General features: G+C 46.6%; 2 protein-coding genes across 4 annotated transcripts in view; one reads left to right on the top strand and one right to left on the bottom strand.

Moving 5' to 3' along the window:
* The window catches only part of WRNIP1 (WRN helicase interacting protein 1), a 51936-nt gene extending 42104 nt beyond the window's left edge, over positions 1–9832 (bottom strand). The window contains exon 1 of the mRNA XM_077353310.1: positions 9241–9832. Within this exon, the coding sequence (XP_077209425.1) occupies positions 9241–9738 (498 nt within the window). The 5' untranslated portion in view covers positions 9739–9832. The remainder of the gene's footprint in view (positions 1–9240) is intronic.
* Positions 1–18238, top strand: part of MYLK4 (myosin light chain kinase family member 4) — a 105857-nt gene that overhangs the window by 13960 nt on the left and 73659 nt on the right. For all 3 annotated transcript variants that reach the window (XM_077353308.1, XM_077353305.1, XM_077353307.1), the window contains exon 2: positions 12030–12246. In XM_077353308.1, the coding sequence (XP_077209423.1) occupies positions 12030–12246 (217 nt within the window). The remainder of the gene's footprint in view (positions 1–12029; positions 12247–18238) is intronic.

The raw sequence follows: 18238 nt of genomic DNA, 5'->3' as shown, positions 1-18238 counted from the left end.
TACCTTTCCTTTTGGCATAAGGCGATTTAGTCTAAAACACAAAGAAAACCAAAAGATAAAAATACTCCAAGCGAAACACAATACAAATAACAAGGGGATACATGTTGCTTTGAAATTCACACATTCCCACCAACTCTTATTCATACTAATCTAGCATAAATAAATCTGTGGTTTGCTGTCTTCTAGAGTCTAGACCAGGGGTAGTCAACCTGTGGTCCTCCAGATGTCCATGGACTGCAATTCCCCTAAGCCCCTGCCAGTGGACATCTGGAGGAGCACAGATTGACTACCCCTGTTCTACACCAGACGTTCTAGACCCACCTAACTCTATCTAAGATCTACAGCAGGGTAGTCAAACTGTGGCCCTCCAGATGTCCATGGACTACAATTCCCAATTTCAGTGAGCTCAGTTCCCTAGCATTTTTTTTCAAATGGATAACTATATATAGACAATAATTATCTGTTCCACTTAATATTTCTAGTAAGGCCTTGGAGGAGGAGCCTGTCTCATGGCTTAAGTGCCACTCAGTGCTTAACACCCACTCAAGGCAGCTGTCCCACCCCTGAGTGCCTCCTCCTCCAACCAGCTTTCCTGTCTGTTCAGTGGCCAGCCAACCGCCTTCCATCCCCCACCCCTGGCCACTCCCTCCTCTTTCCACTTCCCTCCGAGGCTGCAGATCCCTGCTGCATGAAAGCTGCCCCTGCTAATGAGTTCCATAACAGCTGCCTGCAGCCTTTCCAGGTCCTGGGGGGAGGGGGAGGCCATCCACAGAGTTCTTCCACCCCACCCCCTAATCTAGCACCCGTTGTATTCCTGAATGCAATGGGCGTGACCCCTAGTATATATATATATAAAACTTATCCATGTGAAAATACCCACCTTGGCTTTAGCAACCCCAAAGTTCAGTCGCAACACTGAAGTTATTCTCTGCTTGGGTTACAGCAGCAGACCTTCCTCGGCTGTCTCGCAACTAAAATTGGGCACCTCGTGGCAGACAAGCAAAAATCTTAATCTCGAACATTAAAGGGTCATAAATCACAGCACCGCTTACTCGGAATGCAAGCTTGTGTTTAAGCAGCTGGGCTATTAGAGACAGCCATGAAAGATTTTTTTTTAATTAAGTTGCAGTCAAAGCCAACAAACAAAACTCACTAGTTTGTAAGGCATGTCCTTGGATACATCCATAGCACTGGGTTCAGGTGTAAACAGCAAATCAGAACTTTTCTCCAACTCCTAGACCAGCCTTTCTCAACTTCTTTACCACTGAGAAATCCCTGAAGCATTTTCCAGGCTTTGAGAAACCCCAGATCTGGTTTCATGCAGAATATGGTTGGGACGTATAGCCGTGTACATGCTCACCTGGGATCCCTCCCCCTTCCCACCCCATCTAGGCCCATCATTGGCCATTTTGGGAGGGTGGGGCAGTCAACATGACCATATGTGGTCATATCACCAGATAAATGTCTAACAAGTTTAAAATAAATTTAAAAAATGGATTAACTCCCACCCATTCAGAAAACCCTTCCAGAGCCAATCAAGAAACCCCAGGGTTTTATGAAACCCTGGTTGAGAAAGCCTGCCCTATACTGTTCTCATGTATCATCATCACTTGTAACCTGCAAGGCTGATGATCAGCCCAGGCATTTTTAGCTAACTTCCCAGGCATCCTAGAAGAAACCCTTCTTGGGTGCTGCTTTAGGAGTCACAGCACCAAAACACAGGGTGCTGCATCCGGATGTGTCCATTTTGCGATATTGCTTTATATCCTAATTTTCTCACCACTAGACTCAAAATAGCTATCCTCATACCTGATGGGCATTGAGTGGCAATGAGCAGACTGATAGTGTGTGCAGCATGGTGTTGGTAGCTACTGAGCACATGTAAGTCAACAAACAACCACAAAGAAAGCACAGACTCTGGCTGTGCTATTAAACTAATATATCAACTATTTATAACAGAACTGCATTCTAGACAGGAGAGGTAAGGAGATAGTCCCTAATCTAATGGAGCTAGTTGGATGGGGAGAAATGCAGGAGGCATCTCTCCACCCACCATACTGCAGGCAGGCAGGAGAACGAGATTTCTGAAGAAGTTCCTGACAGAGTGGGTTCTCAGTGGAACAGGCTTCCTCGGGAGGTGGTGGGTTCTCCCATCTTTGGAAATTTTTAAACAGAGGCTGGATAGCCATCTGACGGAGAGGCTGGTTCTGTGAATGCAAAGGGGTGGCAGGTTACAGTGGATGAGCGATAGGGATATGAGTGTCCTGCAGAGTGCAGGGGGTTGGACTAGATGACCCATGAGGTCCTTTCCAACTCTATTATTCTATGATTCTATGAATAACTGAAATAATTAAAACAATAATAAGATTGTTCTGATGATTTTGAAGAGAGTGGGTGCAAATAGAATGAAGAAAATTAATGCAAAATTTGGGACAGATGGACATTGCAGCAAAAATTCTACATTTAGCTTGGATTTGGGAGAAGCTTGGTGTAGTGGTTAAGAGCAGCAGACTCTAATCCGGAGAACTGGGTTTAATTTCCTGCTCCTTCTCCACATGCAGCCAGCTGGATAACCTTGGGCCAGTCACAGTTCTCCCAGAGCTCACAGGGTATCTGCTGTGGGGTGAAAAGCAGGGTATAAAAAACAGCTCTTCTTTCTTCTTCTCTACTCTGTATCTGTGGGTACTTGTCAATCAAATGTGACAGAAGCATTAGAAATCAGAATCAACCACCTTAATGTCTTCGACCTCAATTCCTCTCTTCATGTCTCCTTAATGTGAACCTGGTCTACCTAACTTCTCCCATACAATGTAAATGTCATAGCACTTGTGGGCCAAGTTACCCAAAAGCTGTGTGTTATTGCAACCCATTTAAGGGAGCTGAGTGGTTAGAGAATGGAAGCTGGCAACGTTGCAACTTGATACCCCAGACAGATTTCTCCTCATCATGCAGAAGGGTCCACTTACTCCAGGGGTAGTCAAACTGCGGCCCTCCAGATGTCCATGGACTACAATTCCCAGGAGCCCCTGCCAGCGAATGCTGGCAGGGGCTCCTGGGAATTGTAGTCCACGGACATCTGGAGGGCCACAGTTTGACTACCCCTGCCTTACTCTAATCCGCCAGGAGGCAGCAGCTGTTGACTTTGCATGCGTCTGAAAATGGAATCAGTGCCAGAGTCAACTTTGGAGCAAGCAGGCCAGCAGTGCAGTTCTTTCCTGGGAGAAAGGCCCACGGAACAGACCTGAGTAGAGTTGGGGGGTAACTTGTTTAGGACGGTACTTCAAGGAACTGGGAGCTCGTGTTTACTCAGAAGTCCCATTCTGAATGGATTTGCCATTCTGTAAAACCCAATGCCAAGTCATCAACAAAAATCTTTGAGTAAAACGCTGATTTTAATCACTAAGTTGACTGGCCTTAGGTCTCAGAGAAGACAGACAAGATCCAAGATTGATTCAGGCAGGTCTGAAGCAGCAGAACAAAGTCTGAGTCCGGGGGTACCTTTTAAGACCAACCAAGTCCAATTCTGGGTGTACGCGTCTATGTGCATGAACACTTCGCCAGATACATGGAAACAAAAGTTACTAACCATCCTAACCCCGCCCGCGGCGCCACGGGTGCCGCAAACTAAATAAAGTCGTAAGTGCTTAGGGGGAGGAGTTAGGGTGGGCTCTGTCCAGGATGAGGAAGGGTGCCGATTGGCCCCTTCCTCCGGACAGACCATCGGCGGGGCCAATCGGCAGGCGCGAAGCTCCTGCCGATTGGCCTCTCCGATTCCCACCCTGCCAAAAAGGGAGCAACTGCGAGCCGAGCTGTGCGCGGCTGCCGGGGGCTCCCTTGCCTAGCGCCTGCTGTATTGTGATTACAGCGGGCTTGATTACTAGTTACATATAGGCAGAGGGTGAATTCAAGCCAAGTAACTGAACAATATAGGTAGCTCAGACTGTATGAAGCCAATTGGTAAAACCTGTGAATAGCAGCAAATTAGCATACAAATAACAGGCTGAACAAACAGATGTGAGAACTAAGTTTCAGTCCTAAGACCAGTGATATAAAAACCCTTTATATGCCATTAAAGTTTTTTTTTAAATTTTTGAATAAGAACCCAATATCTCTGTTAAGTCCTGGGGGTTCCTCAGTATTATAATAACCTTTAATTCAGCACTTTCTTGTTCCAACCTGTTTACATTACATGAACTGTGTACATTACAGCAGAAAATATACATGCACTGACTTAGCCCCCACTGAATTCACTAAGTCTAAAAAATGACTAAACGGGCATATAAGACTGCCAAAAGTAAACACTTCATAAAAAGAACTATAGATGATTTTTCCTTTTGTGCTGAAGAACTTTTTTCTCTATATCCTCATGTCAAAATACCCTCTCTTGCCCATCAGGTATTAGTTAGTCTCTGTCCACCAAAGATATTCATTCCTGATTGTTAGGTACTGTTTTATAGGCTGAGTAATTCTAAATTGGAAATGTTCCGAATGGTAGGCCCCGATCACTCTTCTGCACATTCTACAGAGATCACCTAACAAATTATTCAACGCTTTCTTCACTCCACAAGCTTAGCACCCTTTATTTAGATTTCTTGCTTGCGTCACTTGGAGAGATGACAACTGTCAGCAAACAAGCCAAACAAGAGCAAGAAGAAAGCCTCGCTGAAATGTAATATATTGTATTCTATGCACTGAAAATGTACCCGTTATCAACTTAACCCCAGATATAAAAAGGTGACCCAAAGAAGAAAGATTTACACCACAAGAGAAATATTCAGAGCTGCTTCACACATTCTGGAAGTCAACAGATATACTTGCTAATATTTTCATAGGGTAGCCATGTTGGTCTCCAGTAGAATGGTCAGATTTGAATCCATTAGCACCTCAGAGCAGGGATTCCCAACCAGGGGTCCGTAGACCCCTAGGGGTAGGTAGGGGGTCCATAGCCTTGCCCCTCCTACCTTAATGGACTCAGCCACAAGCTGAGGAATTGGCTAGTTCCATTGTCGTCCCCCCCTCAAGCATGTTTCTCTTGTGGTTTCTGTAGCTGGGAGGGGATGGAGCCTGCATGCCTATTCCAGCCTTAAATCACCTCCTGCTTCTCCCCCCTCAAACCTGCCTGTTAGTGCAGGTGGTGATGTTACTTCCAGGGCTTTAGCAGGGAGTCATAGCTAGCTGATATCACCTCTGGGGCTCCTTGAAGCCTGAAAAATGATCTCAGGGGATCCACCATGACCAAAAAGTTGGAAAAGGCCGCCATAGAGACTAGCAAGAATTTCAGGGTATGTGCTTTTGAGAGTCAAAGCTCCCTTCATCGGACACAGCAGAGTAGAAGTAGAGTCAGTAGGTGGGAGGGGAGGGGAGGTGTTGGAAAGAATGCTTGCAAAGCATACAGAAGTACAGTGCATGTTGTATTCAACTTGAGGGGAAATCTTAGGGACTGCCTCTTTAATTATACCCCCCAAAAAGCGCTTTGCTCCACTAGCGCCAACTTGATCCCCAGCCCCAGAGAAGTACCCTTGCCCTGGCTCCAGCCTGGTGAAATGAGTTGCTAGCCAAGATCTGTAAAATGGGACTCTTCCACCAGGCATATGGTTGAGGCCAAAGATAACACTCACTGACATTTGGATGGGCCTCCCTGCCACCCCGTCTCTTCTCCATCTAGGCGTGGGTTGAAATGTTGATCCATCTATCCCCAGGATTTAGTGATGGAACATGTTTTTGCTTTGTTTTAATTGACTGTTTTAAATGTATATGGTTTTAGCTTCTGTATGAATTTTTAACTGTTGTTAGCTGCCCTGAGACTGTTGCTAAAGAGGGGCAGCCTAGAAATAAAAATATCATAATGCCTGGGGACATCTGTAGTGAGATAAAAATCCCATGCCATGTTCAGATATATGACAGTATACTCTGTGGTCCATTCTGCATGACTTTAATGTAGGAGAAGGCTTGCAAATTGTAAACGCTACTAATTTGCAGTTCCGCAAGACGTCGCACACAATCTGCAACACTCCTGAAACGGTCCCGCGAAAAGTGATTCGTTGTAGCACTTCTAGGGAAATCGGGAAAAGTGGATTCTCTCCAAGAAGCGCTACACTCTTGCGAACAATCTGCAACACTAGCAAAAAAGACCTCTGTGTTTCCATTGTTGTGGTTCCAACAAAGTCCCTCCCCCTGGCTCTCTCCTCCAAACATCCGGCCAAGCGATCGCCATTTTTTTTTTCTCGGAGCGAGCAGAAAGCAACAAACCAGCGAGGCTTCATTCACCCAGCGAGGCTTCTCCGGCTACAGTCCCTCCACAGAAGTGCTTTAAAGCTCCCCTAAGTCCCCTAGCACAACACAGCCCCCTGGTTGCCAGTTGCCTTTATTTTCGGCCGAAAATCGCGCCCGTGCAGTGGGGGGGATTTTTTTTCCACTTGGGGGAGCGTGGTAACGATAAATCGCCAGCTCACATGACAGCTAGATGGGTCTCTACGTTAGGAAGAATCAAGGCATATTCGTTGCAACGTGTGTTTTTCTTTTTTCTTTTTTAACTGCTTAAAGGGAAAGGGGCTTTTCGGGAGCATGATAACAACCGCCCATTGGCTGTCCGTTTGATTGACGGCCAGGGGCGGCACCAAGCACAGAAAAAATCGCTTCCTTTCTAGCGATTTTTGCAAGACCGGAAACCTGTGGGAAATGATTGAAACGCTACTGGATTCCACTACAAAGGCAGGTATGCAGAACGCCGAGATTGCACTTTTAAAAATAGCATTTCCGCTTTGTGGGACCAATTGGCAACATTGGTCCAGTGTGTTCCTAATGTGCTGTTCCACCTGAGAGACAAACAACCACATTTTGGCTACCTGCACACTGTGAGTACAAGCTATAAGAAGCCTTATAGGATCCCTCCAGTCAAAAAAGTGTGACTCCCACACAATAATGCTGAATGCATGATAACATCTTGTCCTCTACACTGATTAGTATTAGTTGCTACTTGGAGGGTTGTTCTTGCCAAATTTAATCTGCTGTTCTATCGTCTCTTTCTTTGATTTATTACTGTTGATTAGAAATGTTCTCGTTTTCATTTGAAAGGTGTCTTGGGCATATTTATTAATGGAAAGGACAGCTTGAACATATCAGCATCTTCTACAAAGAAATAAATAGTGAGGCTGCACCAGAAATGCACACCACGGAAAAGAATAATTCTGTTGTTTTCCCCCCAGGTCTGTGCAGCATATAAGCCTAAATGCACAGAAGATTCTCTTAGCAAGTCTCTTCAAGAAATGTACAGTAACAGGACAGCCTCTCAGATCACTTTATATGCTTCTTAACAGATATTTTTCTACCCTTTAACTGTTTATGTTGAACTTTTGATCCATGCAATGATTCATGTCTAGAACTGTATTTACAAGAACACCCGTGAATAGCTTTACCTACTTCCCCAGGTAAGCTTTATCTACTTTGACAAATAGCCATGCATAATGTTTCTCCCCTCCCTCCCCCCCCCCCCAAAGACATGGAATATCCAAAAATTATTCACAGTCATAAGGTGCAAAGAGTAGGCAAACAAAAACTTTCCCTCCTCCCCCAAAATACAAGAACTTGAGGCCATCCAATGACAAACAAAAGGAAAGGCTATTTTACGTAGAGAGCAATTAAAATGTGGAATTTGCAGCAAGATGTAGTGATGGCCACAGGAATAAACAGCTTTAAAAGCGGATTAGATAAATTCATGGAGGATAAATCTGATCAGTGGCTACTAGCCGTGGAGACTGAGGGGAACCTCCACATTTAGAAGCACTTAAACCCTCGAATCCCAGAGGCAGGAGGCAGCATTAGGAGAAGGCTTCAGCCTCTCTGCTCTGTTGTCTGTCATCCAGAGGAATTGGCTGGCAAATGTGTGAGACAGGATGCTGGACCAGATGGACCACAGCAGGGCTCCTCTTTTGTTATCTGCTCCCTACTTTAGAAATAGTATTGTATAGGATCCCTATTTTTGTGATGTTTGGATGAACCAGGATTACAGTTCAGGGACAGCCTTTGCAAAGCGACAGAAAAAGAACCTTCCCTCGCCTTCCTCCTCTCCAATCACAAATATCTCCCTCAGATACCGTGTCATGGAATGGATCAGTTCATACTTATAGGCAAATTCATGGAGTTGTCTCTGAGGAAGGGTGCATGCACGTGAAAGCTCATCCCTTGAATGAAGCTGATTTTTCACCTTAAAAGTGCCACTGGATTTAAAATCTGTTCTACTACAGAGGTGAGCACAGGCGGAGAGTTCTGGAGATCAAATATTAGATCTTATTGGGCCTTGGGAACAGCTCTCCCGTACAAGGCCTGTGGAAATCTTATTGAGATTTCTTTAAGACCATCCCTTGTTTGGACTTAAAGGTGCCGCAGGACTCTAAATTTGTTCTGCTGCTTCGGACCCACATCGCTACCCACTTGAATCACACCTGTACCAGTTAGCAGACTGGCCTGCTAATCTACACCATGCTCTCGCAAACTAATATTTTAAGAGCAACACTAGTATGAACCGTTAAAAGGTGAACTAGGTTTCAAATTTAATTTATATTGTATGGAATTCTAAATATACTGTGACGCGCCCTGAGTCGCTCAAGACAGGGAAGGACAGAAAGAAATAAAAATAAACTCGAGAACTCACAGTGTGTCTGTTTAGAGGACAGCTTTGCACAAAACCAGGAACCCTTTGCTTATCTGGCTCCGCAGCAGGGCAGCTTGACAACTGGTACAACTAGGAGCCAATTTGGTGTCGTGGTTGAAAGTGGGGGGCTTCTAATCTGGAGAGCTGGATTTGGATCCCTACTCCTCCCCCCACATGAGGCCTGCTGAATGATCTTGGGTCAGTCCCGGTAGAGCTGTTCTCAGAGACCAGTTCCAACAGAGCTCTCTCAGCCTCACCTACCTCACAGGATGTCTGTTGTGGGGAGACGAAGGGTCAGAGACCATAGGCCGCTTTGAGACTCCCTCGGGTAGTGCAAAGTGGGGTATAAAAAACCAACTCTTCATCTTCATCATCCTGTGCTCTGGACTGATCCCCGCCCCTAAATGGGACAAGTGCGTATAAGAAGTGGCTACCTCAACAGCCCTGAGAAGGAACTCTGCATACACTCAGAGGCACTCCCATCCAATTATTATTACACCTGAAAAGGTCCTGGCTTGGCAGGTGAACTGAGACTGTGTCAAGAGGCAAGGCAGCAGGGACGGGGGGCAGCAGACGAGGGGGACACTCACCTTGCCACAGCCGGGTGGTCCCCAGAGAATGAGGGAGGGGATCTCGTGGGCTTCCAGCAGGGACCGCAGGAGGGTCTGTTCTCCCACCACCTGCTCCTGACCCACGTAGTCCCCCAGCGTGTCCGGCCGCAGCTTGTCCGCCAGGGGCTTCCCTTCCAACTTGGGCGCCAGACTCTCCCGGTTCACGTCGGGAGCCGAGGCATCCGGGGGGCCGGCGCCAGGTTCCCCCTCCTCTCCATCCTCCTCTCCCCCCTTGCCCCGCACTGCGGAGCACCTTCCCTTCTGGAAAAGGGCGAAGGGGGTCGGGGGGCTCTTGCCCGGCTCCTCTGCTCGGCGGCTGCCCTCCGGGGACTCGCAGAGGCGCATCTTCTTGCAGGGCTGCTGCCCCTGCAGACACCTGTCCAGGTGGGCGTTGATGCTGGCGGCGGGGAGCTCCCGGGAGCACACGGGGCAGCTCACCAGCAGGGGCGCCTCCTGCCCGCCGTCCGCCCCGTCCATGCTGATCGGCAGAGCGAGAAGCGCAGGCAGGGAGCGCGAGCAAAACCCGCGCGAGGCTACCTGGAGCGAGGCGCGCAAAGGGATTTGCCCGGGCAGGAAGCGCAGAGGAGGAAGGACCGCCTCGGCCCGGGGCGCCTGCGTCCTGCAGCCTGTTGGGAGTTGTAGTTCTTTGGGACGGGAGGGGGAGGGGGAGGGGCTCTGGGTGTTTTTTTTGGGGGGGGGGGACGGGAGAGTGGAATTAAGCGAGGCTGCAGCTGCAAGTCCCCTCGGGTCCCAGCCGCGCTGGCCTTTGAAAGAGGAGTGCGGGAATTCAGGATTCTGCACGATTTGTGAAAGAAACAGGGCTGTGGCTCGGGGTGCCAGCCTCCAGGGTGGCCCTGGGGATCCCCTGGAATTAGGGACCTCCTCCAGGGGACGGAGGCCAGTTCCCCTGGGGGACAGGGATGCTTCGAGGGTGGTTGTGTTGGTGGTTCTGCCGAGGAGGCAGGATCAAAGCGGGCGATGAAATTGACCAATGCACGGCTAGATCTCCACTGCAGGATCCGGTCAGTTCAAACTGAAACTGACCAATAGTGCGCATGGTGGGAAAATCCTATGTTTGCCACTGTATGTAAGTTGGGCTTGTTCCGGGTCTTCTCAGTTCAGTTTTGCCTCTTGTAACATGATGCTGAGATCACGATAAAGAGCTGACCGAAATCTCAGCGTCCCTCATTTCCTTCAAACCCACGGATTTAACCAGGGTGAGCTAGGGATGCCAGCCCCCAGGTGGGACTTGGGGATCCCCTGGAATTATAATTCATCCCCAGACTAAGATCTGTTCCTGTGAAGAAGCTGGCTGCTTTGGAGGGTCTTTCAGGAGTTCTGGGATGCTTGCTCTTTTCTACTGCAACAGAACAATGTTTGAGTCCGGAGACATCTTGAAGACCAACAAAGTTTAAGTCTCATGTAAACGTTACTGTGCTTATACCCAGAATTAAATTTGGTTGATCTTAAAGGTGCCACTGGACTAAAACCTTTGTTCTTTTGCTTCAGAGCAACACAACTACCCACCTGAATCTATTTTTATAGGAGATAATCAGTTTGTGTAGCTAAAGTCATAATCAGTTCCTGTCATAATCAGATATCACAATTTTTTTTTTTTACATTAGAAGTTCAGTTCCCATGCCAGGAACCCCAGTAGGCTGAATTTCTGACAGAGGAGGTGAATAAACTGGCTGTGCAGTATGCAAGTTACTCAGAAGAACCTGAATATGGTTCTATGAGATTCCTGCCCGGACGGTCCGGAGACCGGTACCAGTCCGTTGATCAGTCGGTACCGGGCCACAACTCCTCCTCGTCCTCCTCCCCAGCTGCTGCCTCGGGGGCTGCCCTGCCACCCTGCTGCCAGCTTACCTTTGGTACTCTCCGGCAGCCACCATGGCTGGGGCTCCCCCTCGGCATAGCAGAGCCCCCCAGTGGGTAGTGGGAAGTCAGGGGCGGCTGCGGGAAAGCAAGCAGAGCAGGGGCTCAGGCGTTGGCGGCGATGTCCCTTGGCAAAAGACTATCCCCCCCCGGCCTCAGTAAAATTGTCAAGCGTTTAGTTGTTTCCAGTGATAAAAAAGTTGGGGACCATTGCTTTATACTAGTAGTGAAGCCCATTTTTAAAATGGTGGCCCCCCAGCTCTCCTGATGACTAGGAGGCTGGCAAGAGTGGCACAGCGGATATGGAGAACACCCACTTGGCCTTCCACTTGTTCCCCTGTTAGCCAGGAGGGTGGCGAGAGCAGTGGGGCCAGCACAGATCACACCTGCTCAGCTTTCCCTGTTCTCCCCCAGCAGCAAGGAGGCTGGTGAGAGTGGGGTGTTGCAGGAGGGCCTTTCCTGGCCTCAGGTAGGAAAGCAAGACTACGCCAGGGCAGAGGGCACATGGACCTACAGTCCTGCAGCTTACCTCCTGCTGGTTCTTCATCCTCATGGAAAGTGCCAGGGGGAGGATGAGGGCAAGGAAGAGCCTCTGATTGGCCCTTTGTGGGGGAGAGCTCTCATCCTATTGGGTCCAATGATTGGGGGAATGCTCCCCCCGAGAGGGCCAGTTAGAAGCATACATCAAAAGGACCCAATGCTGTTTATGTAACATGGTATTAATTGTTCTTTGTTTTGTTATATTTTGATTTTGTCAGGTATTTTATACATTATAACCATAATACATTGTGCGTGTGTGTGTGTGTGTGTGCCCCCTTCCATCTATTGTTTTTCTGAGGGCTAAAGTCACATTCATACCAGTGTTTTCTGTTTGTTTCCTTTTGTTGCAGACAACAGAAAGTCGAAATCAGGCCTCATTCCTATTCATTGTTCTATGGAGCCAAGATGGAGAAGTGTCAAGACGGCAATGTGATGGGCTGTGCTACAAAGTTCTATAACATCAACCGCCTGGAAGAAATTAGTACACGGTACTATAATAGCAGACAGGACAGAATGGCCTTCTTCCATGGCTTGGAAACAGTGAAAAGTCACACTGAGGATGAAGAGGTATGAGTTACGAGCTGGCTATGCTAACTGTTGTGTTCCTTTTTGAGGCTGTCTTCGTATCACCTGCTTGTTTTCCAAGGAGTTCTTCCTAGACCGTTGACTTGGTGTGATGTTGTAGAATGTTCACCAACAGCCTGGCCGCTTAAGAAGATGAAAGGTTCCAAAACATGATACTACTGATCTAAAAGTGGCCATTCTCCCTCTTTTTAAAACAACTTCAGAGTGCAGTGTGAAATTGCAAGGTTAATATTGTTTTTCCCTCAGACCATAACAAGGATTTGGTTTCCCACTCACTATAAGGGACAGTATATTGGCATATTCCACCTTTACAGATGTTGATTGATTCAACTCTGCCATTATACTTTTCTAAGTGGATCTTATCATGTTTCATCTTGCACTTCCCTAGATGGAACCTGTTTTTATGTTAATCCTACTGCACCCATCTGTCCACAGTTGGGAGTGGTCATCTGAGTGCAGTGATTACTCTTTTGATGTATATCTCTTTAAACTGGCCTTTCCTTGTCACATCTCTGACCTCAAGGGCTGCTAGATCCGGATTGGAGAATACCTGGAGATGTGGGGGGTGGAGCCTGGGGAGGGCGGGGCTTGGGGAAGGACTTCAGTGGGGAATAATGCCACAGAGTCCACTTTCCAAAGCAGACATGTTCTCCAGATGAATTGACCTCTGTCACCTGGAGATCAGACATAATCCCCAGTGATCTCCAGCTACCCCCTGGAGGTTGGGAACTTTACCCCTCACATTTGTCTGTCTACAGTTTTCAGTGTAAATGGATCTGCCAGACAGATAAACATATTAACTCTGACTCATGGAAGGTTAAACTGGAATCAGTGTGGCCTTTAGGGTGCCACTGGAACTTTGTTTTCACTGCTGAAGCAGAGTTCACGCTACTAGATCTCTGTTGATGGACTGTTATTACGGATTTATTATCTGGTTAGCATCCTGGGGTAATTTATAGCTCCCCATAATGTTGCTGCTGCCAGTGGCAGCCCAGATGCTGAGGCTCTATTGTAAGAATGTTAAAATATTTTAGTATCTTGGCGAGAACGAGAGGCTTAAGCCTCAGAATGCTTAATTTTGAAAAGGATCACGTCGAAAATGCTTAATTTTGAAAAGGATCACGTAGAAAATGCTTAATTTTGAAAAGGATCACGCAGAAGAGCGTTGGGGTTCTTGTTTGCTTATGTCTGTGCCAACCCGTTTCTGCTTAAGAATTTTAGGCTGACGATTAATATGGAACGTGTAATACGGAACACAGAATTGGCATCTAAAGGCTTTCTTTTTTATTATATAGAGCGCCCTGAGCTGGTCTCAGAAGGGCGGTCTAGAAATCTAATAAATAATAATAACTGGAACACACAGAAACGATGAAATAGAACGCATGGGATTGATGGGTTTGGCTTAAGTGGAGGCATAAGTGTAGAACCTAAATTGGTTTTACAAGAAGGGCGCTCTGAGAGGGTGGCTGAAGGTAGGCAGGGGTCTCACCTGCAGCCTATAAAGTGTACTATCATCAACAAGTGCTGTTGCAATATCTAGGGTAATTTGTATTGGAATCGTTATGATATTCTGGTGGGTTGACAGAGAGTACAACTCTGCAGAGTTACAGGGAACTCCATTCTAGAGAGAGAGAGAGAGAGAGTTCAAATCTAATCTAATTTCGACAGATGGAGATGCAGGAAGCCATGTCCTTCTCTCATGATGCATCGTCCCCAGAAGAATGGAGAACAGGCACAGCATGGAGAGAAGGGGTCAGAAGTGGAAGGAAGGCTATTTCCCTGTGAATACCAATCCAAGGGATAACCACAGAGCAGAGACTCAAAGGATATTCTCTGTGTGAGCCTATCTATCTCAGCTCTTATAGTCCCCCTCTGAAATCCAAAGCTAAGAGACAGCATAAAGTCCTTCACTCCCAACACTCTTTCCATAATACTTCTTCATTAAGGTTTACAACTGGAGCCACTACTTTACAGCATCAAGTTTACTAGAGCAGGGGTAGTCAACCTGTGGTCCTCCAGATGTCCATGGACTACAATTCTCATGAGCTCCTGCCAGCATTTGCTGACAGGGGCTCATGGGAAATGTAGTCCATGAACATCTGGAGGACCACAGGTTGACTACCCCTGCACTAGAGGATATATGCTTGGGAGAGGGAACAGCGGGCTGGAGAAGACAGTGAGGTGGCAATGGAGTGGAAGGTGGTTCAAAGCATGGGGTTAATCACGACAGAAAGGACCAAAGTGAGAATAGGGCAAGTGAAGACAGAAGCCAGGGCTCTCCTCAACGTAAGATGCAATTCAGAAGATGAGACAAGAGCTTGGTTGCCAACTCTGGGTTGGGAAATTCCTGGAGATTTGAGGAGCAGAGAGTTTTGGGAGGGGGGGATATCAGCAAGGTTATAATGCCATGGTCTACTCTTCAAAGTTTTCATTTTCTCCAGGAGAACTGACCTCTGTCAGTTCTGGGAGATCACCAAGTTCCACCTGCAGGCTGACAGCCCTACATTGGTATATCATAACGTTTTTTGTACCAAGTTAGCCGTACGATTACAGTCACTTTAGACCAGCAGGACTACTGGCTTGAGAGCCAGTGTGGTGTAGTGTTAAAGAGCGTCGGACTCTAATCTGGAGAACTGGGTTGGATTCCCCACTCCTCCTCCACATGCTGGGTGACCTTGGGCCAATCACAGTTCTCTCAGCCCCACCTACCTCACTGGGTGTCTGTTGTGAGGAGAGGAAGGGAAGGTGATTGTAAGCTGCTTTGGAACTCCTTCCTGTAGATAAAGCAGGGTACAACAAAATCCAGTTCTTCTTTTGTTTGACTGGCTTATACGTAAAGATCTTAAATTAGGAATGGAATCCTACCAAGTTCAGAGTTACAAACTGTAAAGTATCCCTTTCCCTTCCCCAAATATCCCACTTCTCTGCCCCTTCTGTTCCTCCCTTCTGATCACCGCTTAGGTGCTATAATAATGCCTTCCTTGTGTTTGTAGGGTAAAGTTCCCATTCATTTTGGCCCTTATCAGTATAATAGAAACGCAGTAGAGTGGGTGAACAGATATCTGCTCTTGCTGCTAAACTGGCTGCAGGAAAGTTGCACAATCTGGCAGGGTTATTCTGGAGACATTGCTGCATGTGTACCTTTTACATTTTGGGCAAAAGAATGTTTGAAAGCAGATCTAGTTCAGCTGTCAAGAACAGCTGTAAGATTTCAGTGACATCTAGGTGGCGCTGCCCACTGCGTCAGAATCTTTGAACGCAAGGATTTGTTGTAGAAAGTGGGGAACAAATTACACCTAAAACGCCACTACACTATTAAAGTCAGCTACGGAGGGAAAGCGGGCAGTGAATTTCACGTTAAGTTAGTTCATGCCATTAAAATGTACATGGCAATAAAAAGTATCCAAATTGGACTTATATAGAGTCGTCTCTCTTCAGTTTCAGTAATTCTAGTATTCTTATTTCACACAAGTCCCGACGTGTTTCGCCTACAGCTTTTTCAAGGGATGTTTTTTATATTCAAGGACCAACTTCAACTTATTACAAAATGCCACAAGCTACGTTTAGCTATTGTACGACCTTATACTCTGTCAAGAGATTTCTTAATTATTAAAATGTACATGGCTTACTTACGGCTAGTGCCAAGAGTGGCGGTCTAAAAATCAGATAAATAAATGAATGAATAAACAAATAAATAAATGCCGATACTTCAAATGATTGCCAACTTTTAAATAATCATGTATAGATCCTTTTCTTCTCTATGCAGCACCGAGTTCCTAACATATGGTTATTTTTTGAAAAGTATGAGGAGTTTCAGCAGAGATTACATAAAAAGAAGCAATAGAATCATTTGAATACTCAGAGTATTCATCAGCCTACAAAATGGCATTGCTTTTCAAATATTGCCACCCTGTTACTGCTATTGAGGTTGCTGTGTATAACGTGGACTGTGGGCATGTCTTAGATATTGCCAATGACATCCTGAATTTTTAAGATGTACTTTATTCAACTTCTTTATGTATATGCATAGCAGTACTCTGTATTCATAGCATACTGGATTCCCATTAGACAAGTCTCCCATTTGTTCTGCCTAGAGCTAAACGATACACTCCTTACAGAGATACCAAATAAGGCATTCATTAGAAGTTCCCACAGTTTCTTTCTTTCTTTCTTTCTTTCTTTCTTTCTTTCTTTCTTTCTTTCTTTCTTTCTTTCTTTCTTTCTTTCTTTCTTTCTCTCTCTCTCTCTCTCTCTCTCTCTCTCTCTCTCTCTCTCTCTCTCTCTCTCTTTCCTGCCACTCTCAAACGGCTCGTGGTGGGTCACAATAACATAATAAAATCCCCAATAAAACCCGTCATTAAAACCCAATATAACTCAATAATAACCCAACAGTGGTGATAAAAACCTCTTTCTCCACCCTCATCCCAGCCCCAAGATATTAATGTTCCGGACATATAGGGATGGACCAGAAGTTAAAGATCAGCCTGTGGGGGAGGGGGTCTCAAGATCTTCCTGGCCCTGGCCTAAACCGAAGACCTGGTGGAAGAGCTCTGTTTTACAGGCCCTGTGGAACTGCAAAAGCTCCATCAGGGCCTGCAGCTCTCCCAGGAGCTCATTCCACCAGATTGGGGCCAGGACCGAAAAGGCCCTAGCCCTGGTCGAGGCCAGGTGCACTTCACTTGGGCCAGGGATCTCCAACAAATCTGCAACACCATGCAGGGGGCATAAGGATGCAAGCAGTCTCTCAGGTATGTGGGAACCAGGCTGCATATAGCCTTAAAGGTTAATACCAAAACCTTGAATCTGGTCCGGACTGCAACTGGTAACCTGTGTAGCTGCCTCAGCCCCGGTTGGATATGGGTCCTCCAAGATGTATCTGCAAGGACTCTAGCTGCTGCATTTTGCACCAGCTGCAGTCTCCAGGTCAGGGACAAGGGTAGGTTCGCATAGAGTAAGTTACAGAAGTCCAGTCTAGAGGTGACCGTTGCATGGATCACTGTGGCTAGGCAGTCCTGCAGCAGGTAGAGTCCTAGCAGCCAAGCTTGGTGGAGATGGAAAAGCGCCATGCAGGGTGCTCCAGTTCCCTGGGCCTCCAGCAATAATGAGATGCCCAAGGTCATGTCCAGATTCCTGGCCAAGGATGAAAAGTTAAGCTACACCCCGGCCATGGTGGGTGGGTGCATTTCCTGTCCTGCCGCCCCTTTACCCATCCACAGGACCTCCAGCTTAGAGGGGTTGAGTTCCAAAGGGCTCTGTTCTAACCATCCAGCTACACTGGGGGAGCGGTGTCTAGCTGTTCATCCATGAGGAGATAGAGCTGGGTGTAGGAGGAGATAGAGTTGCAAGAGGCGATAGAGCTGCATATTTTTAAAATAATCTTTATAAATGGGATGATGCTACCTATTCAGTAAGAATCATTTGGATTTAGAGGATTCAGTGTTGGTAAAACAGTGTCAAGTACCATCAGGTTGCTTCTAACTTATGACAACTCTATGAATTAATGATTTCCAAAACGTTCTTTCATTAACAGCCTTGCTCAGGTCTTGCAAACTGATGGTCGTGGCTTCTTTGATTGAGTCAGTCCATCTCTGTCCCTTTAATGTATTTGATGCAGTATATTACTGCTTATGAAAGATCCTGCTTGTTCAAGGGTAACCTTGTGCAAGGGGGGGCTAGTGAGGGGAGAATGGGAGAAAATGGGATTTTCCTATCCTCATGAGTCCATATGGGACCCCATAAGCAGGTTATAAAAACAGAGTAACGTATTTTACAAAAGATACCTCATAAATACACTTATTTTACCTATTTTTCATACAAAACTGAAAATGTATGTTATTTCATGCATTGAGAGCCAACTTGCTATAGTCTGTAAGAGCACTGGAGAATCAGGTTTGATTCCTCACTCCTCCACCTGCAGCCAGCTTGGTGACCTTGGACCAGTCCCAGTTTTCTCATAATTTTCTACCTCACAGGG

This window comes from Paroedura picta, chromosome 9 (genome assembly GCF_049243985.1).
Source record: "Paroedura picta isolate Pp20150507F chromosome 9, Ppicta_v3.0, whole genome shotgun sequence".
Lineage (NCBI taxonomy): Eukaryota > Metazoa > Chordata > Lepidosauria > Squamata > Gekkonidae > Paroedura > Paroedura picta.
The sequence above is the reverse complement of the archived record's forward strand: the minus strand, read 5'-3'. Positions and strand labels throughout refer to the sequence as shown.